Source organism: Callorhinus ursinus, unplaced genomic scaffold (assembly GCF_003265705.2).
Source record: "Callorhinus ursinus isolate GAN/ISIS: 27379988/994484 unplaced genomic scaffold, GSC_fseal_2.0 scaffold77, whole genome shotgun sequence".
Taxonomy (NCBI): domain Eukaryota; kingdom Metazoa; phylum Chordata; class Mammalia; order Carnivora; family Otariidae; genus Callorhinus; species Callorhinus ursinus.
Window position 1 is genome coordinate 745278 of NW_027397139.1, and position 26702 is coordinate 771979.

The 26702-nt window shown below is 49.9% G+C and overlaps 1 protein-coding gene across 10 annotated transcripts in view; it reads left to right on the plus strand.

Moving 5' to 3' along the window:
* Window positions 1-5278: 5278 nt before the first annotated feature.
* Window positions 5279-26702, plus strand: part of RANBP3 (RAN binding protein 3) — a 53830-nt gene continuing 32406 nt past the window's right edge. For 8 of the 10 annotated variants that reach the window (XM_025861438.2, XM_025861440.2, XM_025861443.2 and 5 more), the window contains exons 1-2: window positions 5279-5403; window positions 24652-24707. In XM_025861438.2, the coding sequence (XP_025717223.1) occupies window positions 5382-5403; window positions 24652-24707 (78 nt within the window). In that variant the 5' untranslated portion in view covers window positions 5279-5381. The remainder of the gene's footprint in view (window positions 5404-24651; window positions 24708-26702) is intronic. The other 2 variants (XM_025861447.2, XM_025861449.2) reach the window with 1 other exon arrangement.

The following is a 26702-nucleotide window of genomic DNA, read 5'->3' on the forward strand; positions in this document are numbered from 1 at the left end:
GTCGGGCTAAGATTGCCTTTTGCCCTTAGCAAAGTATTAACATTGAGGCAGTTGAGTCCTTAGAGGAATGTCACCCTGCCTGTTTCAAGGACTTGTCAATAGGCTGTAAGTAGTAAGGAAATTTAGTAATTTTCTTTTGCCTTTGTTTCCCACATCAGACTATATGGAATTCTTTGTGCTATTTTTGCAACTTTTTCATTCAAATCTGTATTTTATTTTTATTTATTCATGAGAGAGAGAGAGGCAGAGGGAGAAGCAGGCTCCCAAGGAGCAGGGAGCCCGATGTGGGACTCGATCCCAGGACTCTGGGATCATGACCTGAGCCGAAGGCAGACGCTTAACTATCTGAGCCACCCAGGTGCCCTCATTTAAAGCTGTATTTTAAATTGAAAAGTTAAATTTGTAAAAATTACAAGTAACATAGAGTATTTCCTCCCAATTCCATACTATATTTAGCTGCTGCAGAATATGGAAGTGAGGGAAGCTGATGCACCCAGCTTGGGTCAGAGCCCCCCCCCCCCCATCAGCATTAGCATCGGCCACATCGGACATCCTGCTGTCATGAACTCTACCTGTGGACTGGGGGATGACAGGGAAGGGTGCTCAGTGGAGGAGGCAACCCAGGATGACTCTCCTTGCCCTCACCTGACTCTGAGCTCCTTGAGGGTGGGGAACTGTGTAGCTAATGAATCTCTGGGACCTCAATCTCAGCATGGGGCTGGGCACAGAGCAAATACCTGCCCATGATGGGAAGATGAGAACGTTTTTGCAGCTGTGAAGGCCCTTTTTACTGGAGACCAACTACAGAAGCCATTAAGAACATGGCTGTGAAGGGAAGTTCACAGTTCTCAGAGCACAGCCAGGGCTCAGGCAGTCCTCAAACTCATCTCATGGTGATCCAAGGAGGAAGCAGGCAGCTGAGAAGCCAGTCGATCAGCAGTTTAGGGTAAATCATCTGGATCCTTCCATTTCCCACTCCCAACCTTTGTATTAGGAAAAACTCCAAACCATTGCTGTGGCTTACGAGGTCCTGCATGCCCCTTCCCTGACCTCATCTCCTCACTCTGCCCTGGCCACACTGAACTCCTCACGGCTCCTCCAGCTTACCAAGCTGGTTCCTGCCTCAGGACCTTTGCACTTGCAGATCTTCTACTAAGTGTCACCTCCTCAGAGGGGACTTCCCTGACCAGCCAATCTGAAGTATTCCCTTTTGCTTTCTTTCCTCCCTTTCTTTTTTTCTAAGTAGGCTCCTCACCCAGTGTGGACCACGTTTGAACTCACGTCCTGAGACCAAGACCTGAGCTGAGATCAAGGGTAGGACACTTAACCGACTGAGGCACCCATGTACCCCAATATCCCTTTTCTATCACTGTCACAATATGCTGTTTTATTTTCTTTGTAGCACTAGTCACTATCTCATATTACTTTGTTTGCCTGTCTACTGTAATCTCCTTACAAAAGAATGCAAAACTCCATGAAGGCAGAGTCAAAGGTCCATGAAGCCAGGGTCTGTCTTGTTCAGCCTGGGCCCCAACATGCAGAACAGTGCCTCATGCACAGTAGTGCCATGGATATATATTGCTGTGTAACACCTGTCTCCTAGACTTAAGGGCTTGTAATAACAACCATCATTTAATTTCTCTCTCATGGTTTCTGTGTGTGAGGAACAGGAAGGGCTAGCTGGGCAGTTCTCTCAGGGTTTTGTGGTTTGTGTATCTTTGGCTTCCTCAGAGCATGGCGGCCTCAGGGCAAATGGGACTATTTATATGAAGACTGAAAGTTTTCAGGTTTGCTGTTTCAGCAAAGCAGATGAAAGTTGCATCCTCTCTGTTCTTACCTAGCCTCATAGGTTAGTGTCATTTTCACTGTACTCTATTCATCCACCACTAACGAGTCCACCTCCATGCAAGGGAAAGGAACAGGGACCTCACCTTTTTTGATGGAAACAGGGTCAAAGAATTTGGGACCTTAATTTCCAACTACCACCAGTAAGTGATAAACAAATATTGATTTAATAAATAAATAAATATTGACTAAGTTAATTCGTTAGAGGAGACCAAATAAAGCAAAAACCAGCCTAAGGGTCGATTGTTGGCAGCCACTGGCACTTTGGAGACAACTGTGACACCAGTGGAAATTTAGTTGGCTCGTCAGGCTGATAGGTTTAGCATCTCTCTATGTCCCTTGAAAAACCACAACTGGATTATATTTAGCAAGTGATGACATGTTGCTGGGAGTTGCCCCAAGTGTGGGATGAAAGTGGTCTATGAAATGACTTTCGGAGACATGGCAGACATCGCATCAGATGACACCGAATCATATGATTTACAGCTAACCCGTTTTCAGTTCTCTCTCAGTACTTCTCATCCTGTCAAGGAGAGTTTCCACTGAGTGATCATATGCCTTTACTAATCCTCTAATACTGTGCAAATCTCTCTTTACATCAAAGAAAAAGCAGGCTTGGGCTTAGCACCTTGGCAGACAACAGTATCAACCCAGAATTTAAAAAACCTTGTTTTGTTTTCATGTTTATTTTTACAATTATCTCCCACTCATGGCTTAGTGGTATTTGGATAGTGATATACTCTATTTAATGTAAATGTAAACCAATAAAAAGGCCTGTAAAGAAAAGTATTAAGTTCATTAAGGGTCATAGAGTTTAAACACATGGCAAAAGCCAAGAAGACCTACCCAAGAGAAAATACACATAAAATGAAATATAATGAAACCAACAAACTAGAAATGAGAAAACCTAAGCCTACACACTGCTGGCGAACCAGATGGACTCAATGACCACCATCATCCTTTCTAGCATTGGTAGTCTAGCTATTCCTAGAGAATTTCTAATTCAAGGTCTGTGGCCTGTGTTTATATTTTGGTGGCAAAATCTAGGGCAGGAGAATCAAGACATCTTGATTAAAGTTAGTGTAATTCTTAGTAGTATTAACCATTTCTCACGCCCCCAAAATAAATGAAAGTTTCTGAACAGTGCTTCTCAAGGTCTGACATGCATAGGAAGCCCCAGGGTATCTTGTTAAAATGTGGATTCTGATTAAGGTCTGGTTTAGGACCTGGGATTCTGTATTTCTAAAAACCTTCCAGGTGGTGCTGATGTTGATTTGGGGACCACACAGAAAAAAAGAAAGCTCTAAGAACAAATAGTGTGTTCTGAGCATCTCTTCCTGGCTCTGCAGTTAGTGAAGTTCACATTAGTAGACTGAAATTAGCCATGGTTGAAGAATTTACACCAAGAAAATCAGCACTACAAACCAGCGTTCATTTCATCGTTTTATTATGTTCTAGCTTTAAGAAAGTGATAGGAAAATGTTATTTACAATAAACTATACCACACAAGCACACATATAAATACATATACATACACACGCACTGACACACACAGTCTCCCCCAGAGAAGCAGTTGTTAAACATTTGTCAAGCCCCACAGGTCGTAAAGATGCATACAAGGCAACCATGTAGATTAAGGGTTGGCAAACTTTTTCTGTAAAGATCCAGTGGCAAATATTTTAAGTGTATCTTTTTTTTTTTAAGATTTTATTTATTTATTTGAGAGAGAGAGAATGAGAGAGAGAGAGCATGAGAGGGAAGAGGGTCAGAGGGAGAAGCAGACTCCCCGCTGAGCAGGGAGCCCGATGTGGGACTCGATCCCGGGACTCCAGGATCATGACCTGAGCCGGAGGCAGTCGCTTAACCAACTGTGCCACCCAGGCGCCCGGCAAATATTTTTTTAAAGATTTATTTAGTTAGTTGGGGGTGGGGGAGACAAGAGTGAGGGGAGAGGCAGAGGGAGAAGCAGACTCCCTCCCCAGCAGGGGGCCCCAGGCGGACTCAACCCCAGGCCCCTCCAAATGGCAAATATTTTAAGTTTTGTTGGCCAGTCTCCGTTAAAAAGGAGTCAGCACTCCTGGGGCAGCTTGGAAAGCAGCCACAAGCAATACGTAGTGTGACTATTTTCAAATAAAATTTTGTGAACACTGAAATTTAAATTTCATCCAACTTTCACACGTCGTGAGATATTTTTCTTCTTTTGATTTTTTCCAACAGGTGAAAGTGTAAAACCATTCTTAGCTCACGGGCCAGGTGCGGCCAACAGGCTGTAGGACTTCCTTGTCTAGATCACAATGGAAGAGTGGAGCTGGGACTCACAGGGGATTAGACCCGGGACACAAAGCCCCGGCAGAGGGCTCAGCGGGCGCAAAGACGCGGAGGCTGGAAGGAGCTGGGCATGCTGCAGGCCTGAAGAGCCATGTGGCTAAACTGCACTGAGCAAGAGAGGAGCATGAGAGCACAGCGTGGGGAGCTTCGTGAGCCTTAACGAGAGGTTTAGGATTTACTCCAAATTCAGGAGAAAGCTGTCTGCACGCGCGGAGGAAAGATGGGCCCTTGATCTAATTTATACTGTTTACAAGGCTCCTCTGCCCGGCACCGGGGCGCGGAGCCCCCCAGGGGGCGGCGCGGTCTCCCCCGGAGAGAGGCGAGGCTGGCCTCGCGTGGCCTGCGGCCTGTGTCCTGGCAACAAAGCAGAGCCAGGAAGGCGTTCAGACAGACTCGGGGCAGGTGCGCCGAGGCGGCGAGGAGGCGCGGGCGGGCGGAACACCTTCCCTCGGCCCGGGGGCCGCTCCAGCCCGGCTCTCAGACGCAGACGCTCGAGGCCCCGCTCCGCGCCAGGCGCCGCCCCGGGACTCCCACCCCCGCGGCCCCCAGCCCACAGAGGCCCCTCCCGGACTGATCGTTCCTCCGGCCGGCGCTCTCCGACCTCTGACCCCTCCCCAACTTCCCCCACCGCCCCACGGGGCCTGAGGAAAACGCAGACATGAACTGGGCCCTCGGAAGGGGAAACTGAGGCCGCAGGTGACGGGGCGCCCGGAAGGCCTCTTGTCAGGCCTGCGCATGGGGACAGTCCCCCCCCCGCCCCCCACAGATCCAGAGATTCACCTCGGGGAAGGCCTCAGTCGCGGCTCCCTCGGCGGCTCGCGCTCCCACCTCAAGGAACTCCCGGAAAACGAGCAGAAAGCCGGGGCGTCGAAACCCAGCCTCCTCCGCGCCGTCTCACAGAACGTTCGTTCCCGCGTCGCCGCTGACGCGCGCCAGGCTCATTACGCATGCGCCGTGCGCTGCCCACGCCCCCTTGGTCGGCGGGAAAAGGAGGCGGGGGGCAGTTAGTGCGCAGGCGCGTGCTCGGAGCTCGGCTGGGCCGGGACGGCCCTCCGGAGCGCGACTCCGCGCGGGTCTCAGCGCGCAGGCGCGAGCTGCCGGCCTCGCTCGGAGTCAGCTCGCGAAGTGCGCACGCGCGGGAGTTTCTGGCAGAAAGCAGGAGAGCCCGGGCCGGCGCGGGGCCTTGTGGGAGGGCTTAAGGAAGTAAAATGGCGGACCTGGCGAACGAAGGTAGGGGAGGCGCCGTCGGGGGCCAGCTGGCGGCCAGGGAACGGGCAGCGGGAGGCCGAGGGGCCACAAGCCTGAGGGGTGAGCACCCCGGAGTGCGGGGGACCGTGTGTTCCGGGACAGCGGCCCAGCGGGCCCCACAGCCGCCCCCCATTGCGTCCCCTCAGGCCGGACTCACCGGCCCGGCCCATCACTCCCGGCAGCCTCGGCCCTGCCACCGTCCGGCCAGAGGGCCTGGGAGGCCGCTGGAGCCATGGCTCTGAGGCCCTTCTGCTCCCCGGGCCATGTCGGGGCCCGAAGGGGGCGGGAAGCGAGGCCTCAGCGCCTTGGCCTCAGATGTAAATAGACCTCTGGGCCTGGTCGTCGCCCAGCGCGCCACGCTCCCTCCCGCGCCCCCTCGTTCCCGGGAACCGGGCTTGTCCCTTTCCCCGTCGTGGCGCCGAGGAAGCCCACCCCCGAATCCTGTGGTTCTCATCCTACGCGGGACCGCTCCATGCCGAGCATGGAGGACACCTGGTCTGTTCCCCCCCCCCCCGAACTCGGCCCCCAGTTCCCGCCAGTTCCCCCAGATCCTTAGTGGCGACCTGAGAGTCGCGCCTCGTCTCCCTGCATTTAGGCCTGGCCGCGGTTGTGGACCACAGAAAGCCCCGGCTGCCTTTTGGCCCTTTTTCGCCGCACTTCCAGAGAGGGAGACAGGGAGACAAGGCTGTGCGAATTCCCTCCTCTCAGGAGCGCTGACATCCCACCCGAGCGTTTTTGACAAGGTTACGGTTCTAAATCCTCTTGAGAAAGCACTCCATAAGCTGATGTCTGCCTAAATCAATAGTGGTGTTGATATCGCGGTAGCCTCAGGACTTCCGAGGCCTATTTTTAGCTCCCTCCGTTTCTAGGAGCACAACCGTAGTTCTGGCAAGCTGTCTACCTGCCTGGCCCTCTTCCCCCATACCGTGCTCCCTGCTACCGGACGGTGTCCTGAGGTCTCCATACTGAACTGTAAGAATGCATGAATGAAATAATAACCTCCCACCCTGGCCGAGCGTTTGGGGGTAGTACCGTGTACCGTTCAAAGTCTTGAATCCTGTTGTCCTGTAATACTCCTCACAAAAGATCCGTGAAGTAGGTACTGTTAGCCTGTTCTCTCGGTGAGGAAACTGAGTTAGAGCGGTTAAGTTATCTGTCCAAGGCAGGTCACCCAGCTCTTGAGCAGGAGAGATGTGTGAATTAGGTAGTCTGGCTTCAGAGCCCAGTCCCCCATTCGCACACCCACACCCCCTGCCATTTTGTGCTGTATCTCTTTTACAAGATAAAGGAGCCCACGGAGGGTGGAGGCATTCCAGTTTATAAGATCCAGTTAAAGGCAGGAGAGGGAGTGGATAAATGGGAATCAATGTGACATACTGTACGTATTTACAACTTTGGCCCATTCGGTTTCTGGACTTGTTGATCTTAAAAATAACACTGTCAGCTATTTTACTAGCAAGATGGGCTTATTCAGGAGTGACAGAGACTCGCAATGTAAGACTAGCAAGCACTGACAAAACCATAGGCGAGTCTCACAAGGAAGGACAGGAACATTATTTTAGGGAGAGGGGGAAAGTTGCTAGAGAACTTGTTTTGAATTGAAAGTCTGTTGGAGAAAAGCAGCAGTTCAGGGTGATGACAGCTTCTCATTGGCTAAGTTACAGGGGTAGTGGATTTCTTACAGAAGATTCAGTGTACCTCCTCTGTCAGGGCCTGTAATTGATCTTTCTTTCTTGTTGATGTTTCTTCTTTTGGGGGCTGTAACTGACTGTTCTCCCCCTAATTTCTGTTATGTGGTAAGGCAACCCCTTTTGGCCTCCCTTTCTAGCCCCTCCCCAAGTCGGCTTTAGTGAGGCTTTTCCCATTATTAATTTTCACAAACTCAAGACTCAATATATCTAACATCATAGTTGACATTTGCATTTAAATGTCTCATGGGCACATCAGACAAAATCCCTATCTTTGCCTCCAACACCTGCCCACTCCACAGTCTTCCTCCCATTTTGTAGTAAATGGCAAGTCCATTCTTTGAATTGCCCAGGCCAAAATCCTTGAAGTTACCCTTCACTCCTCTCTTTCTCTCTCATATGCCACAGCAAATCCTGTCAGTTCTACCTTAAAATATTTCCGGAAGGTGACCACTTCTCACCACCAGCGCTGGTTTCCACCACTCGGGCCTCCCTTCCATCTTTACCCATCTAACATCTCAGCCCAGAAGCTAGAGTGGCCCCCTTCTACCTCCCTTTCCTCCCGTCACACCACTCTCTCCCTGACTTGCTCTGCTTGAACCACTCTGGTTTCCTCGGTGTCCCTTGAATGGACTCTACACACCCTCCTTTATGCCTTTGGACCTTCCGGTTCCCCTGCCTGAAACAGTCTTCCCGCAGATAGCCCTATAGCTCACTCCTTCACCTCCTTCAGGCCTTTCCTCAAACGTTATTTATGGAGCACTTCTCTGGCCACACGCTTTAAATTGGATCCGCTTCCCCCATCCCCTTTATCCTGCTTTATTTTCCTCCCCAGCACGTCATCATCTGACCTGCAAAGTTTACTTGTTTGACTCTTCCTCTAGAATATAAGCTCCATGAGGGCAAGGATTTCTTTCTGTCATGATCACTGGTGGATTCCCTACATCTAAACAGTGCCTGGCACAGAGTAGGTATCCAAGAAATGTTTGTGGAATGAATGAATGAATTCATCACTGAGGACCCTTATTGTGCGGTATACTTTTGAGCACAAAGGGAAAATTATGGATTCCTGTTTTCCAGGGATACCTTTTCTACCATGTGGGCTGACACGTGAGTTTTTGATTGCTTAATTGAACAGTAAGTATAAAACAGAGAAATGGAATGCTTTATACTTAAAGTTTTTGCCTAATAAATGCCACACTCACTCAGTACTTTGCCTCTGACACTAGTTCTGGCATAGTTGTCCTCAGGACATAAATCTTAGTGGCTTTTTGGCTTGGACAGCGTGCTGAGATGTTTAATTTATTATCTGCTGTGTAAACTAGGGCTTTCTTGCCTGTGCATTTTGAAGCTTTAGGGACTGCCCCATGTGTGTGCTTTTCCTCCTGCTGTTTAAGCTCCAGTCAAATGCCCTCTTAGCTTCTGTTTTTCCAGAGTGGTATTCCAAGTAGTATTCCAAGCTGGTCCATCTTCATCCCCTACCCTTCTGTCTCCCCTCCCTGGGCCATTGCCACCTTTCTCTGAGTCTGAGGCAATGACTGTGCACCTGGGCTGGGCATCAGAATCACCGGGGGAGCTTTCTTAAAACCACAAAGGCTCAATCCCCACACCCTACCCATTCCAATTCTGTGAGATGTCAAGTGGGGCCCGGGCATCTATACAGTGAGAAAGCAGCATGGGTGATTCAGATGTGCAGCCAGGATTGAGAACCATTGGCTTAAGTAGTGCAGGTTAGGTGTGCTGTTCTTGTTCACAAAGAAACGTTTCCAATTGTGTATCTAATACAGCATCTTGTTGGCCTTCGTTGCCATGGTGATCTCTTCAGGGATGGTGACAGCAACTCCCACAGCCCTTTCTTGGTACTCCTATAGTCTGTGACTTTTAAAGTCCAGTTGGAATGCTTCTCTTCTAGGAGAGAGAGAGAGAGAGAGAGAGAGAGAGAGAGAGAGTGTGTGTGTGTGCGCGCGCGCGCGCGCGCGTGTGTGTGTGTGTGTTTGTTTTACACTTGTGTCCAGGGATATTCTCTTCTGCTTGGCATTTTGCTATTGATATATCCCAGACTCATTAATCATCCTATCCCTGAAGTTACTTTGCATCATAGATGGATGTCAGGATTTGAATGCAAAGTTTTATGTCTGGAAAAGGTAAAGAATGGGCGGGGGTGAGTAAAGTGTATTTGAGCTATAGGATATCTTGGATTCCAGATCCCAGTGTTTAAAGATAACCATGTACGTATAAATTCTTGCTGGCCTGTGGACATGGTATAAAGCAGTGTTCTCAACTTTGGCCCTACTGACATTTTGAGCCAGATAATTCTGTTGTGAGGGCTGTCCTATGCATTGTAGGACGTTAGCAGTGTGGCACTGTCCCTAACTCTACCCACTGTATCCCAGTAGCACACACCTTCCCCTGCACCCCTACCCCAGGGGTCATGACAACTAAAAATGTCCTCAGACATTGCAGCATGTCCCGGGGCAGGGGGTGAGGAGAACCACCCCTGGGGTAAGACCCACTGGTGTAAAGTAATGGCAGGGCACAGGCTTTGCCTTGCAGAGAACTGGGTTTGTATTTTGACTCTGCCATGTACTCTCTGAATGACTATGAGCAAATTTCTTAACGCCTTTGAGCCTCGGTTTCCTCACCAGTGAAATGAGAATCATGATAATCATGGGTATTTCATGGCTGCTGTGAGCATTGGATGAATTAATGGATATGAATTATTTAATACCTATCTGTACACACAGTAATAAACAGTAAATGGTAGCTATTTTTGACTATGGTGGACTCACTGTGGACTGGTTTGGCATAAAGTGTTCAGGAGAGAGAGAGCGCAAGAAATGATTGTGCATAGTGCAGGTGAATCCAGCCCACCGATGAGATGGCCCCGGGGTGAGCCGTGATGGGAGGCCCCCTGGAGCTGAGCTGTCAGCCCTCCTGGGTTCTGTCTTGCCTTTCACGTGATAACCTAGCCCAGGGTTCTCAGCCTTGACACTATAGACGTTTGTGGCCAGGTAATTCTTCAGCATGTGTACTGCCCCGTGCCTTGTAGGATGTGGATCAGCTTCTCTGATCTCTTCCCTCTAGAGGCCAACGGCACCCTCCTCCCTCCCCCAGTCATGACAACCAAGAATGTCTGCATGGGGCTCCTGGGTGGCTCACATGGTCAAGCATCTGCCTTCGCCTCAGGGCACGATCCCAGGGTCCTGGGATCCAGCCCCACATCGGGCTCCTGGCCCAGCGGGGAGCCTGCTTCTCCCTCTCCCTCTGCCTCTCCCCCTGCTCATGCTCTCTCTCTTTATCTCTGTGTCTCAAATGAATAAATAAAATCTTTAAAAAAAAAAAAAAGCAAAAGTAAAAAAATGCAAGAATGTATACAGACATTGCCCAGTGTTCCTGGGGTTGGGGGGGAGCGCAAAGTTGCCCAAAGTTGAAAACCTCTGATCTAGCCTGACCAAATGTCACTCTAGAGATTTTCAAGGGTGGTTTGGCTTTTCTCAGTTTTCACCTTACTTGTTGACTTAAAACTTAACGCCTGAGAATGAGATACAAGTAAATTGGTTGGAATCCTCAGATCACTAAATTCTCACCAACCCCTGCCATAAACTTAATTTTTAGGATGAGGGAGAGACAACTGTTACGGTAAACGTTAATCTGGGATTTGTTCTGGGATCAGAATGTGCACATGTGACTCTGTGATACCTCTTACATCTGTAGCAGACGGGCCTGCTGGTAGCTGGGCGGTGTCATGCTGCCTCCGAGGCTGCAGAATCTTTATACATTTTGAAGAAAATTTAAGTTTTGGTTCCATTGTATAGACCAAAAAGGTCGTAGTTCTGCAAAACTTTTGGACCATGTCTTCGGCCTGCCTCTTGGTTAACTGGAAAATGGGATTACCCGAGCAGTCCTGTTACCGTCGCACATTCATTGGGTGTCAGGGCTAGTGGGGATCTGGTGTCTTTATACTGTACTGTGGGCGAGTGAGGGTGAGTGGAAGCAATAGGAACGAATTGAGGTTAGAGCAGACGAGCTCAGATGGTATTTGGAAGACTGACTGTGTGGGAGTGGCAGTGGGGGCATTTTAGGTACCAATTCAATTCTAGCTAGTTAGTGAGTTCGGGCACAGAGAATAGGCCAGGGTAGAGTGGGAGATGAGGACCATTTGGGGGATCTGAGAAGGGCCTTTCTTCTGTTACGAAAACCCGGAGAAAGGCGGGCAGCAGAGGTGGCTTGTGTTAACTTGGCCCAGCCTTGGTAGCTCTCCATGGTACTTGGAAGCAATCTGGAGCCAGGTGGGTTTGCGGCGTTATCTGTTCAGGATCTAGTGGAGCTGATGGAGGTGGCAGCAAGCAGCAGGAGTTCTTTGTTTTGTTTGAAGGGGATTTGTTTTTGCCACCTATGCACATTATCCTTCCTGGGTCCCATGGAGTCTTGTTCACGGTCGGTGTGACTTTTTACTACTTGGTAGAAAACCATATAGCATGGGGCCTCAGAGAAAAGCCCCCTGCCTGTCCACAGTTTGCTTCATCCTTCACAATCTTGACATTCGGTGCTATTGCCTAGTACGTGCCATGAGTCTTAGCCCTGAGTGCATTCCATACTTGTTTAAGGAGCCTGTTGAGGAAAATAAAGAGTGACGCTTGGGCCACCCCATCAGTGATGGTGGCAGGAGGTCCCCAGTGTCTGTAGTTTTAAAAAGCTCCACAGATGTTTTACGACATGAAGCCAGAGTCAAAAACCACAGGCAGAAGTTGCAAACTTGCTTCAGGGGCAAGCAGATGTGTTTAATTTGGCCCATTTAGGGATTTTTGTTTGTTTTTAATTAGGAACCAACACTTAAGAATTCTGAGATTTCAGGGGGGAAATAATCTAGGTTTCTGATTTCTCTTGAAAAGCTGGAACCAGCCTCCTCCAGTGGTCTTGTGCAGTAACAAGTCTCCAGGATGGAGGAGCAGCTGCTGCCCTTAAGATAGACTGTGTGCCCCAAATTATAATGTTGAACATACAGCCAACACATGAAATGCATAAGAGAGAATATTAGATGGAAATTGTAGACATACTGGTCACAAATATGTAAGATGTGTTTGCAAATAAATCAAAAGACTTGGAATGCTCAAAATAAAATAAAAAGATAGATTGTGCGCCCTCCAGGACACCCTGAGTAGTTTGGGACCTGGCCCACTTCCTTCTTTTCCAGTGCCTGCCCGACCTTGGCTGGCATTTGGGTTTCAGCCCTGTTGTACCACCTCTTAGACGCAGCTGTCTCTGCACGTTAGCAGAGAACCTCAGCGAAAAGCTTTTGATGGTCTGTAACGGATTCAGGATTCGCTGTCCTCCGACTGCTAGTACTCAGCAGCATAGGACAGCAGTTCTCCAGGATGGTCCAGGGGCCCCTGGGAGTCCCCAAGACCTTTTCAAGGAGACTGCAAGTTTAAAACTGTTTTCATAACAATATAAAGACATTGTTTGCCCTCTTCACTCTCATTCTCTTGTGAATGGACAGTGGAGTTTTATCCAAAGGTTATAATAGTGTGATATCGCAACAGATGGACTGCAGAAGCAAATGAGTGATTCTAGCTGTCTTGTCTTAAGCCAGACGTTGAAGAGATTTGTCAAGATGCAAAATAATGCCACTTTTCTCACTAATTTTTTTGTTTAAAAAGTTATTTTTCATAAAATTTATTGTTTAGCTAAGCCTTCACTATTACTATCCTAAATAAGTTAACATTTTGGTATTTTCTTAGTTTTAATTTCTAACCTGCTAAGTATCAACAGCTGTAACCAACAGTTACAAAAGCTCTTGGAGAGTCTCAATAATTTGCAAGTGTGGAAAGCGGTCTCGAGACCAAGCAGTTTGAGAACTGCTGGCATGATAGTGGAGCCCCATTGTGAAGAGCCTTGAGTGGAGCCTGTAGTGAGATCGGCACAGGTTTCATCCCCATCTCTCCAGCCTCCGGGAATTTTAACCTGGGACTGACTGGCAGGCTCCGGTTGACTACTCGGGGCACAGTTGGAAATGCCTGGATTGATTGTCCTTGGTTTGTGTCTTACTTCTGCCACTTACTTGCCCAGGATCTTGGGCAGGATGTTGGACCTCTGTTCCTACATCTGTAGAATGGGGATGACACTAATCCTGTCTGAGGGTCATGTTCCGAGAGAACATTTGTCGGGTAATTGACCCACTGGCATGTGCAGATATACTGTCAGTTATTAGTGGATGTTACTCTTCTGATTGGATGTCTGAGTGGAGAAAAAGCTCCTTTTGGATTATGGCTGTGTTTCTCCACCTCAGTGTTATTGACATTGGGGCTGGTGGGGGCTGTCCTGTGCATCGTAGGACATTTAGCGGCATCCCTGGCCTCTACCCACAGGATACCGGTGGCACCCCCCTCCCCCAGTCATGACAAGGAAAAATGTCTCCAGACATTGCAGATGTTCCCTCAGGGGTGGAATCACCTGAATTTAAGAACCCCTGGGTTAGGAGAGTCCGTTGACCCCCAAGAGACTACATTCCCTGATCATCTGACCTGTGGTCCTAGGATGCTGCACACATTTAAATACACAAAGTGTGGGGAGGGAGAGAAGAGGTGACTCACAGAAGCTAGGGGGTCACCCCAGTTTGTACTGTCTGACCCACTGGGAACTTATTTTGGTGTATAATGTGAGTACGGGATCTAACTCAGTCTTTTTCCAAGTAATTAATGCAGAGTTTCTCAACTGCAGCATCGTTAACATTTAAGGTTGGTTTGGGGACCCTCCTCTGCACTGTAAGATGTTGATCAGCATCTCTGGTCTCCATCCACTAGATGCCATTAGCAGTTCCTCTGCATTGTGATAACTGAAAATATCTCTAGACATTGCCTAGTGTCCCCAAGGGGCAAAATCACCCCTGGGGGAGAAGCACTGGGTTATGAGATTAAATAAAACTATCCAGGAATAGATTATTTGCCAACTGGAATTTAGGGCTCACCCTTCCAGCCTCCTGTTTCCACTGTGGCCTTTTGGCAGATAAGGAGGCATCGTGGACTTCATATCCCTGTGATGGAGGAATGGTGTTTCCATGACCTTCAGCACTGTCTCAGGTTCAATGTAAGGACCTTCCGAGAAGCTCTGGGTCCAGGCCATTCCATGTCGCAGGGGCTGAAGCCAAAGGCCACGTAAGCAGGGAGTCAACTGGTACAGTGCGCCTGCTTCCAGCCGTAGAGCCTGGGAGCCCATGCTCATCCTTTCTAGTGGATCAGCAGCACTGACTTCATGGGCACTCGTTCTCCTCCGGAAAACTGACCCCTGTCGGGCCCTGTACCTGGCTGTCACTCTCAAAGAGAAATAGGTATTTGCAGAGACAGTAGGGGTGCCTCTCTGCACATGTAGAAGGCAGGCCTTGCTTTGTGCAGTAAGTTTAAAGTGCTTTTGCTTTAGTTAAACTCCCCCAAGTTTGCCACACAGAATCTCGGGAATTTGCTGGCCCAGAATGAAGGCCTGTGTCACGATTGTAATAGCAGATCCAGAGTGGGGCACATGGTTCTTGAGAGTTTGGCTTTCTCAGGTCGGGAGTGTGAGGAAACAGTCTACTCTTTACTCAGAAGGGAAAGGATGTCTTGTAGCATTGATGGTGGTGGTCGCTGAGTGTCTTGAGAGTCCAGGGCCTGGATCAGTCCTTATCAGCACCATTGGAGGCCCCCCCCCCTGTTGTGGGCTTTTATTGCCAGACGAGCGGGACTTGTTTTAGCTGACCACATCTGCCCCTGAGAGAGTAAGATGGACTTTCACGGCCCGAACCTCACCTCCTGCTTTCTCCCATGTTGGCTTCTAGGTTCTTTCTGTCCATAGGACTTTCATACTTGGGATTCTCTCTGCACACTATGCTCTGCCTTCACCTGCCTTACTCCTTTATGTCTGAGAGTCAGATGATACCTTAGGGTGGCCATACCCAACCACTCACTCTGCAGTGCCCTTCTCCCCGTACTCTTTCCCATCACCCTGCTTTATCTTCCTTATGGCACCTATCTGTGTGTATCTTTCATCCTGTCTCCAGTGCCAGACACAGTGCCTGGCACATGGTAGGTGCTCAGTAAATCGTGCGACTGCAAGCAGGGCTTAGCTCGTTGGCCTTCCATCAGATCAGGCTTGAGGGATTCTGAGCAACTGAGCATGTGAGTTGTCCCGGCATCTGGGCAGCTTTAGACGGGGCCAGATTTTGAGGCACTTACCATTGTTGGGGACCTAGGGGTTAGAGATAGTCCTTGAATCCAAGACTGATGCTTTAAGGTGGCATCAGTGTTTTTGCAGTCTTCTGGGTACAATTATAATAATGGTAATAATGCCCAGGTGGAATTCCTGCTGTGTGCTAGCCACTTCCCAAACACTTTGTCTGCATCATTTCATTTAATCCTCCCTAGAACTGCCTGGGGTGTAGCACCATCCCTGTTGGACTATCAGGGAACAGGGAAGGTTCCTTGAGTCGCCCAGGATCCCAGCCATAAGTGCTTGAGGCCAGTTTGAATGCCCGCAAAAACCAGAGCCCACGTTTCATCAGTTTCGGTCTGCTGCCTCAGCGGAAGTTCTGTGGTCCTTAAGATTTCCTTCCTGGGCGTGGGGGGAGTTTCCGTTGTCTTTCCTGGAACTTTCCCCCAGTCCTCAGTCCCTTTGATTTCACCTCTTGACTCTGCCCAGGTCCCGCCACCTAGTGGCAGAACATAAAAGTGCTGCAAAGCTGGCTCCCTGAATTTCTTAGGTTCAGGTGAAATTGCTGACTTTGTAGGATTTATTTAACAAGTTTGTGGGGTTTCTCTTGGATTCAAGGCACAAAGGTGCCCAAAGCGCAGGTTCTGTCACAGCCGCTTATAGTCTGGGTGAGTGGGGCCGGGGTGGGGTACAGGGGGCAGGGATAGGAGGGTTTGACTGCAGGGCCGATTTGTGTAGAAATAAGGCAGAATGGGACTTGGCCTTTAGTGGGACCTCAGGGGACCTGAGGCACCCAGCTCAGAAGTCAGACTTAGGGTCCTGGTCCCAGCTCTGCCACTTATCAGCTTTGTGACTTCAAGCAAAGCACTGTCTGTCCGAGGCCTCTCCGTCTCGTTTCACGATTCACAGATCAGAGATGATAAAAAATATGTACATGATGACATTAAATGAGACTGGGTGTCCAAAGCACCTACCGCTGGTTCTAGTAAAGACCATTCAGCAAATGTGAGTTGCTTGTTGCTGCTCTTGTTTGAGGGACACAGCAGTTAGAGCACTGAAAAGTGGCTTGGATTTCAGTAGGTAAAGGTAATGACGGGATGAAGAGCATTCCAGAAAGAAGTGTGTAAAATAAAAGATACCATCATCTCCAAAACTATGCCCCTATAATCTCCCTGAGACCAGTTGAGAGTTGCCTGGGGAAAAACATACTCGAGTACCGAAAAAGGAATTAAGGGGCCCACCGCCTCTGCTAGCAGGGCTGGGTGGCCATTGAGCATTCAGGACACTAAGATCAAGAGAGGCATCACCTAGCAACAGCATGTTTGAGATCACTTCCATTCTTTACCAGAGAATTAGTTTGCAAATACAGTTGACACATCAATGACAAATTCACCTTTATGTTGCTGCACAGAACTGTTTATAATAATTCCTGAGAAAAGAAATGACTTGAAGGGTTGAGATAGTAAGTGTTGTAGGATTAAAGCAGTTGTCACATCTTAACAGACTGTTATTTGTGTTGCCAAGATGCTTTCCATACTTTTTTCACAGATAAGAAGATTAAGACACATCAGCCCAGGATTAAAGCTCATTTTACACAAGTACCTTGCTGACATTTTGGTCAAGAATTCCAAGTGGCTTTCCAGATGGGGGCCGTTTCCTGGCAGGTGTTTGAGTAATCGTTTAGGAGGGGAATAAACAGAACAAGCCAAGATATTCCAGATCTGCTTCTCTGTGTGTTTTCCTGAGCCTACATAGTTTCTTCTGTTTAGTTTAACGGGCAATCCTGAGAGACGAAGGTTGGAGGCAGCCACTGGGAGTGTCCAAGCTTGTTGCAGGGCAGGCCTGCCTGTACTATTTGTGTACTTTTTACTCCTTCCACAGCGTGGAGAGAATGTGTGTATGTTCAGCCTAGATTCTGAGTATGTTCTGCAGGACACTGTGTGGTTAAAACTTTGGAAGATGGAGACAACACATCTTGTTTCACCATAGAACGTCCACATCTTGGGATGTGTCTTCATTCTGTCCTTGACGATCCTAAGGATCCGCTGTTGGCCTAATTGCACCCTTCTCGGAGGTAGAGGGTCACATGACTTGAAAGCCTCAGGCCCACCCCAAAACTCATCATCATCCACCCTCTAGTTTCCTTTGTGCTTTTCTGGAATGATACCTGACAGCTGCTATTTTCCTGATGTTACTTCTCAGAAGAAAAGAGTGTCTAGATCTTAGCTTCAAGGCCCAGCTGGGCAGAAAATGGGAGAAGGAAGCAAACTGGAGTCCTCAGTTCTCCTTCTGGCACTTGTACGTGGATGGCAGCATAGCTCAGATGCAGTTGGAGACCTGGCCCCACCTTGGACAAGTCATTCACCCTCTGAGTCTCTTGTTTCCTTTTCTGTAAAATAAGGATGTTGGTATGACCTTTCTCCAAAAGTGATTGCGAAAAGTCAGGGAGATGAGGCGTATAAAGCATGGAGTGCCTACCCAGCCCATAAATACATACTCCCTGACTGCCGGTCCAGGTAAGAAACCATCCGGCAGTTTTGGGAAACCCCATTTGGGAATGTCCTTGCTGCCAGTCATGTGACACAGGCTGGGAAGAGTCTAAAGCCAGGATCCCGAGACCTCTGTTATCCTGGAGGTTGAGAAGCATTCTTCTCGATCCCGGGGCCCCCTCTGGGGTCCAGGCCAGTTCCTTGCTCTCCTTCCCTTGCTTGCTTGCAGCAGGGACTCCACCTCCTGTCCTCACATCTGGTCAGCTGCCATCACCCACCCTGCCCCCAAAGGGTTCTTCTTACACTGGCTTCCGTGTAAAACATTCTTGCAGTGTCCCTTTCCTTCCTCCATTCTTGCTGCCTCAGAGATAGACACATATGTCCTTTGCTTTTTAGGATTTTGCCACCAGTCAGTCTCAGGGCAAAAAAGACACAAAACCCTGAGTCCTGGTCCCTGGCCTACTTATAGGGGTGGTCCGGGAAGCCTGGTGTTTTTAATTCTCTCAAGTGTGGGACTGTTTAAAACTCTCCTTCTCCTTTTGAGCCTCCTTACCACCATTTAAGGAGGTATTTTATGGGCTCTTCCCCTAACACAGACATCATATACGAAATTATGGACGTTACTTTCGGGTGAGGCCTTTTTGGGACTTCCCACACCTGTACGCAAGGCATCTGAGGACTTTCTCTGTGTCCTGGGACCCCAGCTCAGTTCGGCTTTAGGAGAAGGGTCTTCCTCCTTGGAGCCCCCCGCTTCTGCCCAGAGACTTACGTTCCCTGTAGGGAGAATGTAAGTGGTCCCTCAGGTCAGGAGGGAGCCTGCATATCAGGGACCCCTGCCTTCTTTGGAGCCATCTTTAACTCATTTCCTCAAGAAAGGAACTGCCTGAGTGATTGGTGCTTACCTTCCAGGAGCTTCTACACTAGACCTTGCAGGTATAAATGTACAGACCTCGGATCCAGCGAAGGGAGGGGGCACACTCTGCTCCTATGGCCCTGGGCCTGGGCGGTCTGTTTCCTGCCTGTCCTCGAGGGTCTGGAGTCAGCTGGTATGTTCAAGCATTAGTAAAGCAGCAGGCACACAGCAGGTGCCACCTTGGCTTTCTTGGAGTTCTTCCAGGGCACCTTGCTTTCTGCTGCCTGCTCTTCCCCATTCCTGGTCACCTGGCTAAATGCTGCTGTCCTGCTTAGGTGGCACCTCCCGCGAGAAGCCTTCCTGGATCCACTCCTTTTCCACTGCCTCACCAAGTTGGACGCCCCTGCTCTGCACTCTGAGTCCCTTTTGTGCTTCTCCCGTGTTACAACGTCCAACTAAAAACTAATGTCAGCTCTTGGCAGGCAGGGGACATGTTTCTCCATGTCACCACCACACCCGAGAGGCCAGCATGAGGCCTGGCACACAGTGGGCCGAATTAATGTTATGATTGAATCTATGAGCATAGCAGGATATGCAGCTGGGGGAGTGGTTCCCAGGCTCCACTGGGTGTAAAGTGCCTGTCAGGGCTGCGTCAGCAGTGCCTCCAGGAGCAGGGCCTGCACGAGGATGGGTTAGGGGATGTGTGTGGAGAAATCCCAGACATCTGGCAGAGGTTTGAAACAAGAGCCAAAATCTGCAGCCTTTCTGCGACTGGGCTTGCCTATCCGTGTTATCATCAGGACTGCAAAGACGAGATCCAGGACAGTCCCTGGCCTTAGGGATTACAGCTGGACTGTCCCATTTTGCATCTGACCTCACAGTTGGGTGGAGGGTGGCAGGGGACAGGAGGGAGAGCAGGCCCTGTGGGCCAGATGTCATGGGGGCTCACTCCTTTCAGCTTCTGGCCAGTGTCCTCACCCCTGCTATTTGCCTGAGGGTTGGGGCTTGGGGGACTTTTCCCGTCTGCAGCCTGAGCAGCACCTGGGACCACACTGGGGCTCAGGCTAGGTATCGTCTGGAATGTGTGAGCTGAGCGGGGGCATGTGGAGGAGGGTGAGGGAGGCTTTGAATGTAGCAGCAGCCACCTTGGACTTGGCGTGCAACACCATGGAGAGCTGGGATGAGGGCAAAGCACCTCCCATGTGTCACCTAGAGGCGGGACTGTAGTTTGAGGCCGCTTGGCTCTGAATCCCACCCTACTTCACACACCAGTGTTGGCCACAGTCATCCACAGAATACAGTTCTCAGGCCTCATGTCAGGGAGGAGGAAAGAAGGGTTCCCTAGTCAAATAACTTTGGAGAACATTTGGTTAAACAGGTTTCTTTATTGTTGATTTTCTTAACCCTCACTATGCGGATGTCTTGAGCCAGTGCCCCAGGAGGGCTGCTTTTTCACAAACTGATTCAGTCAAAGAGCATTTTATAGGAACAAAACAAAACACGTGGTTGACAGAATCTGGATCAAATAGTTGGGGGTCTCTCTAGAAATCTCTGGTGGTAGTTTTCCCTTCACTTGTGATAGACTGGGCTGGGAATTCAGGCAACTTACAGAAGCCTCATTGCTCTGTCCCCTGCTCATTCCCCAAACTTGGGTTTCAGCTGGCTGAGCGAAGTCTGCTTGTCCAGTGACAACCAGAAGCAGTTTGATAGGGGCCAGTTAAGAATGCAGGCTGAGGCTGCTGGGGCGAGTGTGGAGCAATCCTCCTCGGAATGGGGTACGCTCGAGTTGTCCTTTTGTAATGTCAGTGCTAATTTGCAGCTCGTGAACTTCGGCCCTCCTGGAGCCCAGCGGAAATTAAATCTGTGTGACCCTCGTGCTTTGTGTCTTTGGTGGAGAACTGATGGAGGCTCATTGCTACATTTTAGTTAGTGTGGTGTTTGGGTTTGTCATAACCGCCAAACCATCCATCAGTGAGGGTCCTGGTGGTTCCTGACCTCACCGGTCCTAGCGACATTTCATCGGCTCTGACTTCTTGTCAAGCGTCTGTTATGTGTGTGGCTCTGAAGGTACCACAGTCAACATAACAGAGGCTGCGCTCTTCTGGGGCTCATGATGCAGGGGTAGATGCTGCCAGCGAGGAGATGAACAGATAACCCCCTACAAGCTCCAGGCCATGTGCACAGACACACCCATCGCTTTTTATCAGGTGTTTGACCCCAAGGTTTTCTGCCCCTGACTCCTGTTCCCCTTTTTTCCTGTAGAGCCTTGCACAGAATAAGGGCTTAGTAAATATTTATGTGAGTACACAGCAGCTAGTGTACATGTGTGAAGACCTGCAGAGGGGGTTTAGTTCAAACATTTATTGGATGGTTCTTTGTGGTGCGCACTGGCTGCTGGGCTGGGGTGCAGAGCTGTTTTGGAGGCCAGACCATGGTCTCTCAGCCTCCCTGACAGGTAGCCTCGTTGTGACCCGTGGTGGGGTAGAAGCCAAGAGCATGCCCTGTGGGCACCGGGGGCAGGTATGTAGCGCAAACTGGGAGCTTCCTGAAGGATACGGTGCCCGTAGCTGTATGAGTGTTGGCCACAGAAGAGAAGGTGAGAATGTGTTCCAGGCAGAAGGCCAGAAGTACGACAGAAGCACGGGGCGTGCAGGGGACAGCAGGCCCTTCAGTGCCACCGTAGGGGTCAGGCCGCGGTGGCCTGTTGGAAGGAGCTCCGACCCTAGTCTGGGGGAGCAGTGCTGAATTTTAAGTGTGGGTCTCACACCAGTGGTTCTGGCTGCTGTGCGGAGGCTGGATTGAAGAGAATGAGAGCAGAGGTGGAGAAAGGAGGGTCTTAACTACAGTAGTGGTAGCCTGCAGGCAGGAGTTAGTGAGGGAGTCTCTGCGTGGGTCTCACCCAGAATTCCAGTTCTTTGGGAAGCTGCTTTCAGAGCTCGGACCCCATGTCCCTTCCGTGGCCTCCGTCTGCCCCCAGCTGAGCACCGTGCCCACTTGCAGTGTCATTGTTCTTCCAGCAGATGGGATTCTCCCAGCTCCTGCCAGGACCCTGCCCTGTGTCTTTGTCCTGCCCCAGGGACCCAGAGGCAGCCTGGGCCTCTCAGGTTTGCCCGAATCTCTGCAGCCCCTTCTGGGTGCCTGCAGATCAGCCGACATAAGAAAGCTCTTCCCCTACCATCCAAATGGTTCTCCCTCTGTTCTCGTCCTTTCTCAGTGGCCTTCTGTCCATTCCTCCAGTACCTCCTTGCCCTTACTCCTCCCTCCGTCCAGTATTTCTTGATGCTAAGTACTGTTCTTAGACCACGGGGCAGCCAGGGAAATGAGACGCCCTCCAATCTCATGGATTTGATGTTGTGGTAGGGGAGACAGAGCATAAACCCATAAATCCCTAGTGTATCTGGTGGTGGTACCTCCTGTGAGAGAACGTGTCTCTGCTTCACTGTGAGGCCAGGCAAGGTTTCTTCTGCAGAGTATAGTGTGTGTCTAATTAAGTCTACAGTGGCTAGGCCTCACCTCCCAGGCTGGAGGTTGTTAGAGAAAGGACAGAAACAGTTAAGGCAGGCTTAAGCAAAAATCAGCATTTGTTGGCTTAACTGAAAAGTCAGTGGGGGTGGGGTTAGCTTTGAGTAGTGTCTCCGATTCAGTTTCCTCCTCCATCTGCAGCTCTGCTTCCCACTGGATTGACTCTGCTCCAAGGTCCCTTTTGGTGACATGAGACTGCTCCCAACCCCAGGGTTACCTCCCACCAGCCCTGCTGCCCCAGGAGAAACAGAGCACCCCCTTCCCCAGGAGCTCCAACGAAAGTCCCGGACCTGAGTCTCTTTCACTGTCAGTGGCTTGGCCTTACTCACATGCCATGGTGTCCCCTGGGGCAGGAGTTCGAAGTACTCTCCTCTTCAGACCTAGAGCCAGGGGCAAAGGAGGGATGGTCCCCTAAAGAAATGGGGGGCTGGAGGGATGCTGGGCTGGCCCAGACTCCCAGCTCCTTCCCGTGTGCCTTCACTCTTTGCAGCTGGCTGGGAGTAGAACACAGAAGTGAGCTTCAGGCCTGGATCTATAGCCCTGGATGCTGGGCTCATGGGGTGAGGGGCAGGGCCGGAAGCTCTCTGGGATTCCCCAAGGCAGAAATGGTGTGGATCAGCTGCTGCTGTCCAGAGTCCCTCCTGCACCCCTTTGCTGTCATTTATTGTCTGGCACAGGCACTTTCATTCCCTCCTTCAACCGGTGGGTGACAAGCAGCACCAGCCCCGGTGCGGGGAGAGGGCTGCTTAGGGAACCACGGAGGCCTTGTCCGCAAGCCTTCCGCCCCCACCCTCCTCCCTTGTAGTGCTTTGGTCTCATACAGGTCGTTTACCCCGGTGTTCGCCTTGGGTTGTGCGTGCTGAGGACTATCACAGGGAATCAGACTCAGGGACTCAGGTGCGGCATGGCTTCAGTGTGCACGGCGGAGGGAATGGCCACCATCAGTGGGCTGTTGCCCCAAAGTCAAGACCAGTATCTGTTCTGCTTCTCCAAGGAGTGGGAATTTGGTGGGATGGGAGTGGCACCATGTCCTTTTGATTGTCTCAGGCTTGGCCCTCTTTCTCCTCGGACCTCCTCCCCTCCCCGGCTTTATTGTGGGTGATCGCCATTCCCTCCTAACTGGTCTGTCCATATTGCCCCCTTCCCCAGACTGTTCTCTCTTTGAACCTGAACCCAACTCCTTCTGCAGCACTTCCCTGAATCCTTAGCATGGTGATCATCTGCCCCTAGGATCCCTGTCACTTTTACAAGCTGTATTTTCACACCTGCCGCTCCCTTCCGGGCTCTTGTCTTTGGACTTCAGCAGCTCCCTCTTCTCAGGGACATTTCCCTGACTCTGGCTGCTCTGACCAGCTCCCCACACGAGTGCGCTCACAAACCAAAAATCCTCTCCCCTCCCACGGAGCAGTCCTGCTGGGTAAAGCTGTGTGCAAGTGCAGGTTCCTGGTAATCTTGGCTTCCCAGGACTGAGGGCTCCATGACAGCAGAGCGGTGCAGCGCTCCCCAAATTTGTGATCCCCCTTGCTTCCCGTCCACTGTCTGCTCCCAGGACTTTGAATGCTGACGGGGGCCCTGGGCGCACCCCATAGGATTCATGCGTGGACCCAGAACCACCACACCCAACCTCAAGGCAGTGAGGCAGGCAGCATCTGGACCTTCCCCCAGGTGAAGGTCATCCTCCTCCAGAATGCCCCAGCTGGCAGCAGGGGCTCGCCAAGCTGCCCTCCACCCCGGGGGCAGGTGGCAGAGGGCTGTAGATTTGGCTGCCCCTGGATAGGAGACAAATGGGGTTGCCTGAGAACAACAGGTGGCACCACCCTGGGCTCGTCACGTGACAGAACATTTCAAAGAGTTTCTTCAACAACCACTGTGCGAGATGGACTCAGATTTTTCCCAACTCCTTAAATTCTTTTTTTTAATGGGTAATCTCGCTTCAAGATCCAGGTGGAATGTCAGGTGACTCAACCAGGGTAAGCTCTCCAAAGAGCATGAGCTCTGTAGGCAGAGGTTGCAGTCAGGTTATTCCCAAGCCCCCACTGGCCTAGAAGTTCAAAAAACCTAAACTAGTCTCCAGAGTTTGAAATTGGGGAGGTGCCCCATCTGACATCTCTGTGCCTCGTTCCTGCAAGGCCACGGTTGGTGGCGCCAAATGGTGGCAGCGCCTTTGATGCCCGGCAGCCTGCCGCACGCCCTCCCCCCCTCCCCCGCCCCAGTCACGGACGTGGCTGTTCTAAGTGAGTCTTGAAACCTTTTTCTTGGTGTATAATATGCACACAGAACAGTGCACATACCCTAACATTAGGTGTCAGATTTTCACAAACAACACGCCCACGCAGCAACTTCAAGAAACCGTTTTCTAAGTGATTGAATGTTCTTTGGAGTTACTAGTTTTATATTGGGTTTGTTTTTTGTTTTTAACTTATTACGTACAAAAGTAGCTTTGTTTACCATATGACTATAATGTTGGGGGGAAAAAAACCAATTTTTCTTTTTGCAGAAAAACCTGCCATTGCTCCGCCCGTCTTTGTGTTTCAGAAGGATAAAGGACAAAAGGTAAGGGGCCGGTATGTTCTCTCTTCACCTGATTACTCTAATTTATTTTCTCCCCAGAGGGCTCTCCCAGGTTACATGGCCAAGGGTGCTTCTGTCTTTCAAGCCTCCCCCCGGAGCTTGAAGGGAAAAGGTCCTGTGGCTTTAAGTTACCATGGTGAGAGGTTAAGACGGGGACGTGTGTGGAAAGGGCTCAGAAACCTTTTAACAGTGGCAGAAAGATACTTTCTAATTCCTAATGCTTCATTTTAGAAATAGTGTACATTAGAAAGAGTAGGAGAGAGCAGGTAGAACGAAGAGGGGCGGGAAGGAGGGAGAAATGGTGGTTAAGGGGGAAGACAGGATCTTTAAAGATTTTAGGGAGATATTCTGACCCCCAACCAACTTGGCATAAATGCATTTAGAGTAATTACTAGTTGGCTTGCATTATGTATTTACCATCCATCTTTGTTACTCGTTGCTTCCCCCTCTTGGATTTTAAATGTCTTGGTTGCCCTGACGTTGGAAATACTTTGCCTGACTCGTAGCAGTGAGCTGGCAGCTTGTTCAAGTCCTGATCGGTGTGGCAGTAGCATTCCGATGTCAGGTGCTGCCATTTACCTGGAAGTCGTTGATTTTGTGTCCGTCCTGACAAATCAGTGTGGAAGGTCGGGATTGTGTCCAAAGTTAGTTGATGTTCTGTGGTTGATGCTTCCCAAGCTTTTATGAGGATTCTGTTTGTCCAGCAAATGGACAGTCTCTCCCACTCCTGCCCCAATCTTACCCATTGCAAGATTTCAGAGTGAGGGACCAAAGTGCCGCGCTGGATTCGGTGTGTTTTGAAATCCGTTTGCATCTTGTTGATAAGAACAGCCTTTGAGAGAATGCTCTGGTGAATTCCCAGTCCCCTGGCAGGGTGGCCAGCTCTGAGGTTGGGGGCTGCTGGTCTGGCGAATTTGGGACTCCTGGCAGCCCAGCTGCTGCTCCTAGACCCCATCCCTCGGTCAGAGAAGAGAGGCCAGACTTCTGTGTGGCCCACACTGTCCAGGACGTCGTTCAAGTACTGTGCCAGGAAGAGAGCATGTGTGTGTGGGACGGGGGGGAGGTCAGGAGGGAGAAGTGGCTGCCCAACACATACCCCCTTTCAGCGTACCTTCTGTGTGAGCCGGGACTAATCTCCTAGGCTTACCCCCCTCACATTAAACTTTCCCGTTGCTAATTCTTTTGCTAAAGAGAGAATCACAACACCCGAGGAAACATTCTTCCTGTTTTGTTTTGGTTTTCCAGGTGGTATTTTCAGGACACATCAATCAGCCTCTGCGGTCTCTTCTTCCATGGGCCCTGACCAATACATATAACTTAATTACGTGTTTTTTTATCATTTGTCTTTTGGAGCTTCAGTCACTGTGAAGGGGCTGATGCATTTCTGCTAGCATTTAGAAATGCCTGTGTTCAATTTCTGTTTTAGATATTAAAGTTGCTTCTCTCAGGATTTTCTAGAGTTTTGAATTTTATTATGATCGTTTGAACCACTTTTAAAGGGGTCAGGAAACTAAGACCTGCCATCACCGCCTGTTTTTGTAAATAAAGTTTTATTGGCACACAGCCATGCCCACCCTGTTCCCAGCAGCTGAGGCTGCTTTCCCGCTGTGACAGCAGAGTGAAGTAATTTGGATGGAGACATGGCCCACAAAGTCAAAAATATTTAGCAGCTGACCCTTCACAGAAAAAGTTTTCCAACCCCAGACTTAAAACAAGTAATAGGAATTGATAATTCTTTAAACCTAAGACTTTCGGACAAGCAGCAGGATGAAACACTAAAAATGTAATATTTGTCTGGCCGAATTTTTCAGTACTGTTTTCACAGTTGAGGTGGTTCTTGTCTGTTGCCTTGTAATTCAGAGGCTAACTTGCATGTAATTACCTCCAAAAGGTTGGGGTGAAGTTGAATCAGAAGAGTAGCTAGGAAACTTCTCATTGTCATCTTAAAATGTGCAAATGTAGTTCTTATCAAAATAT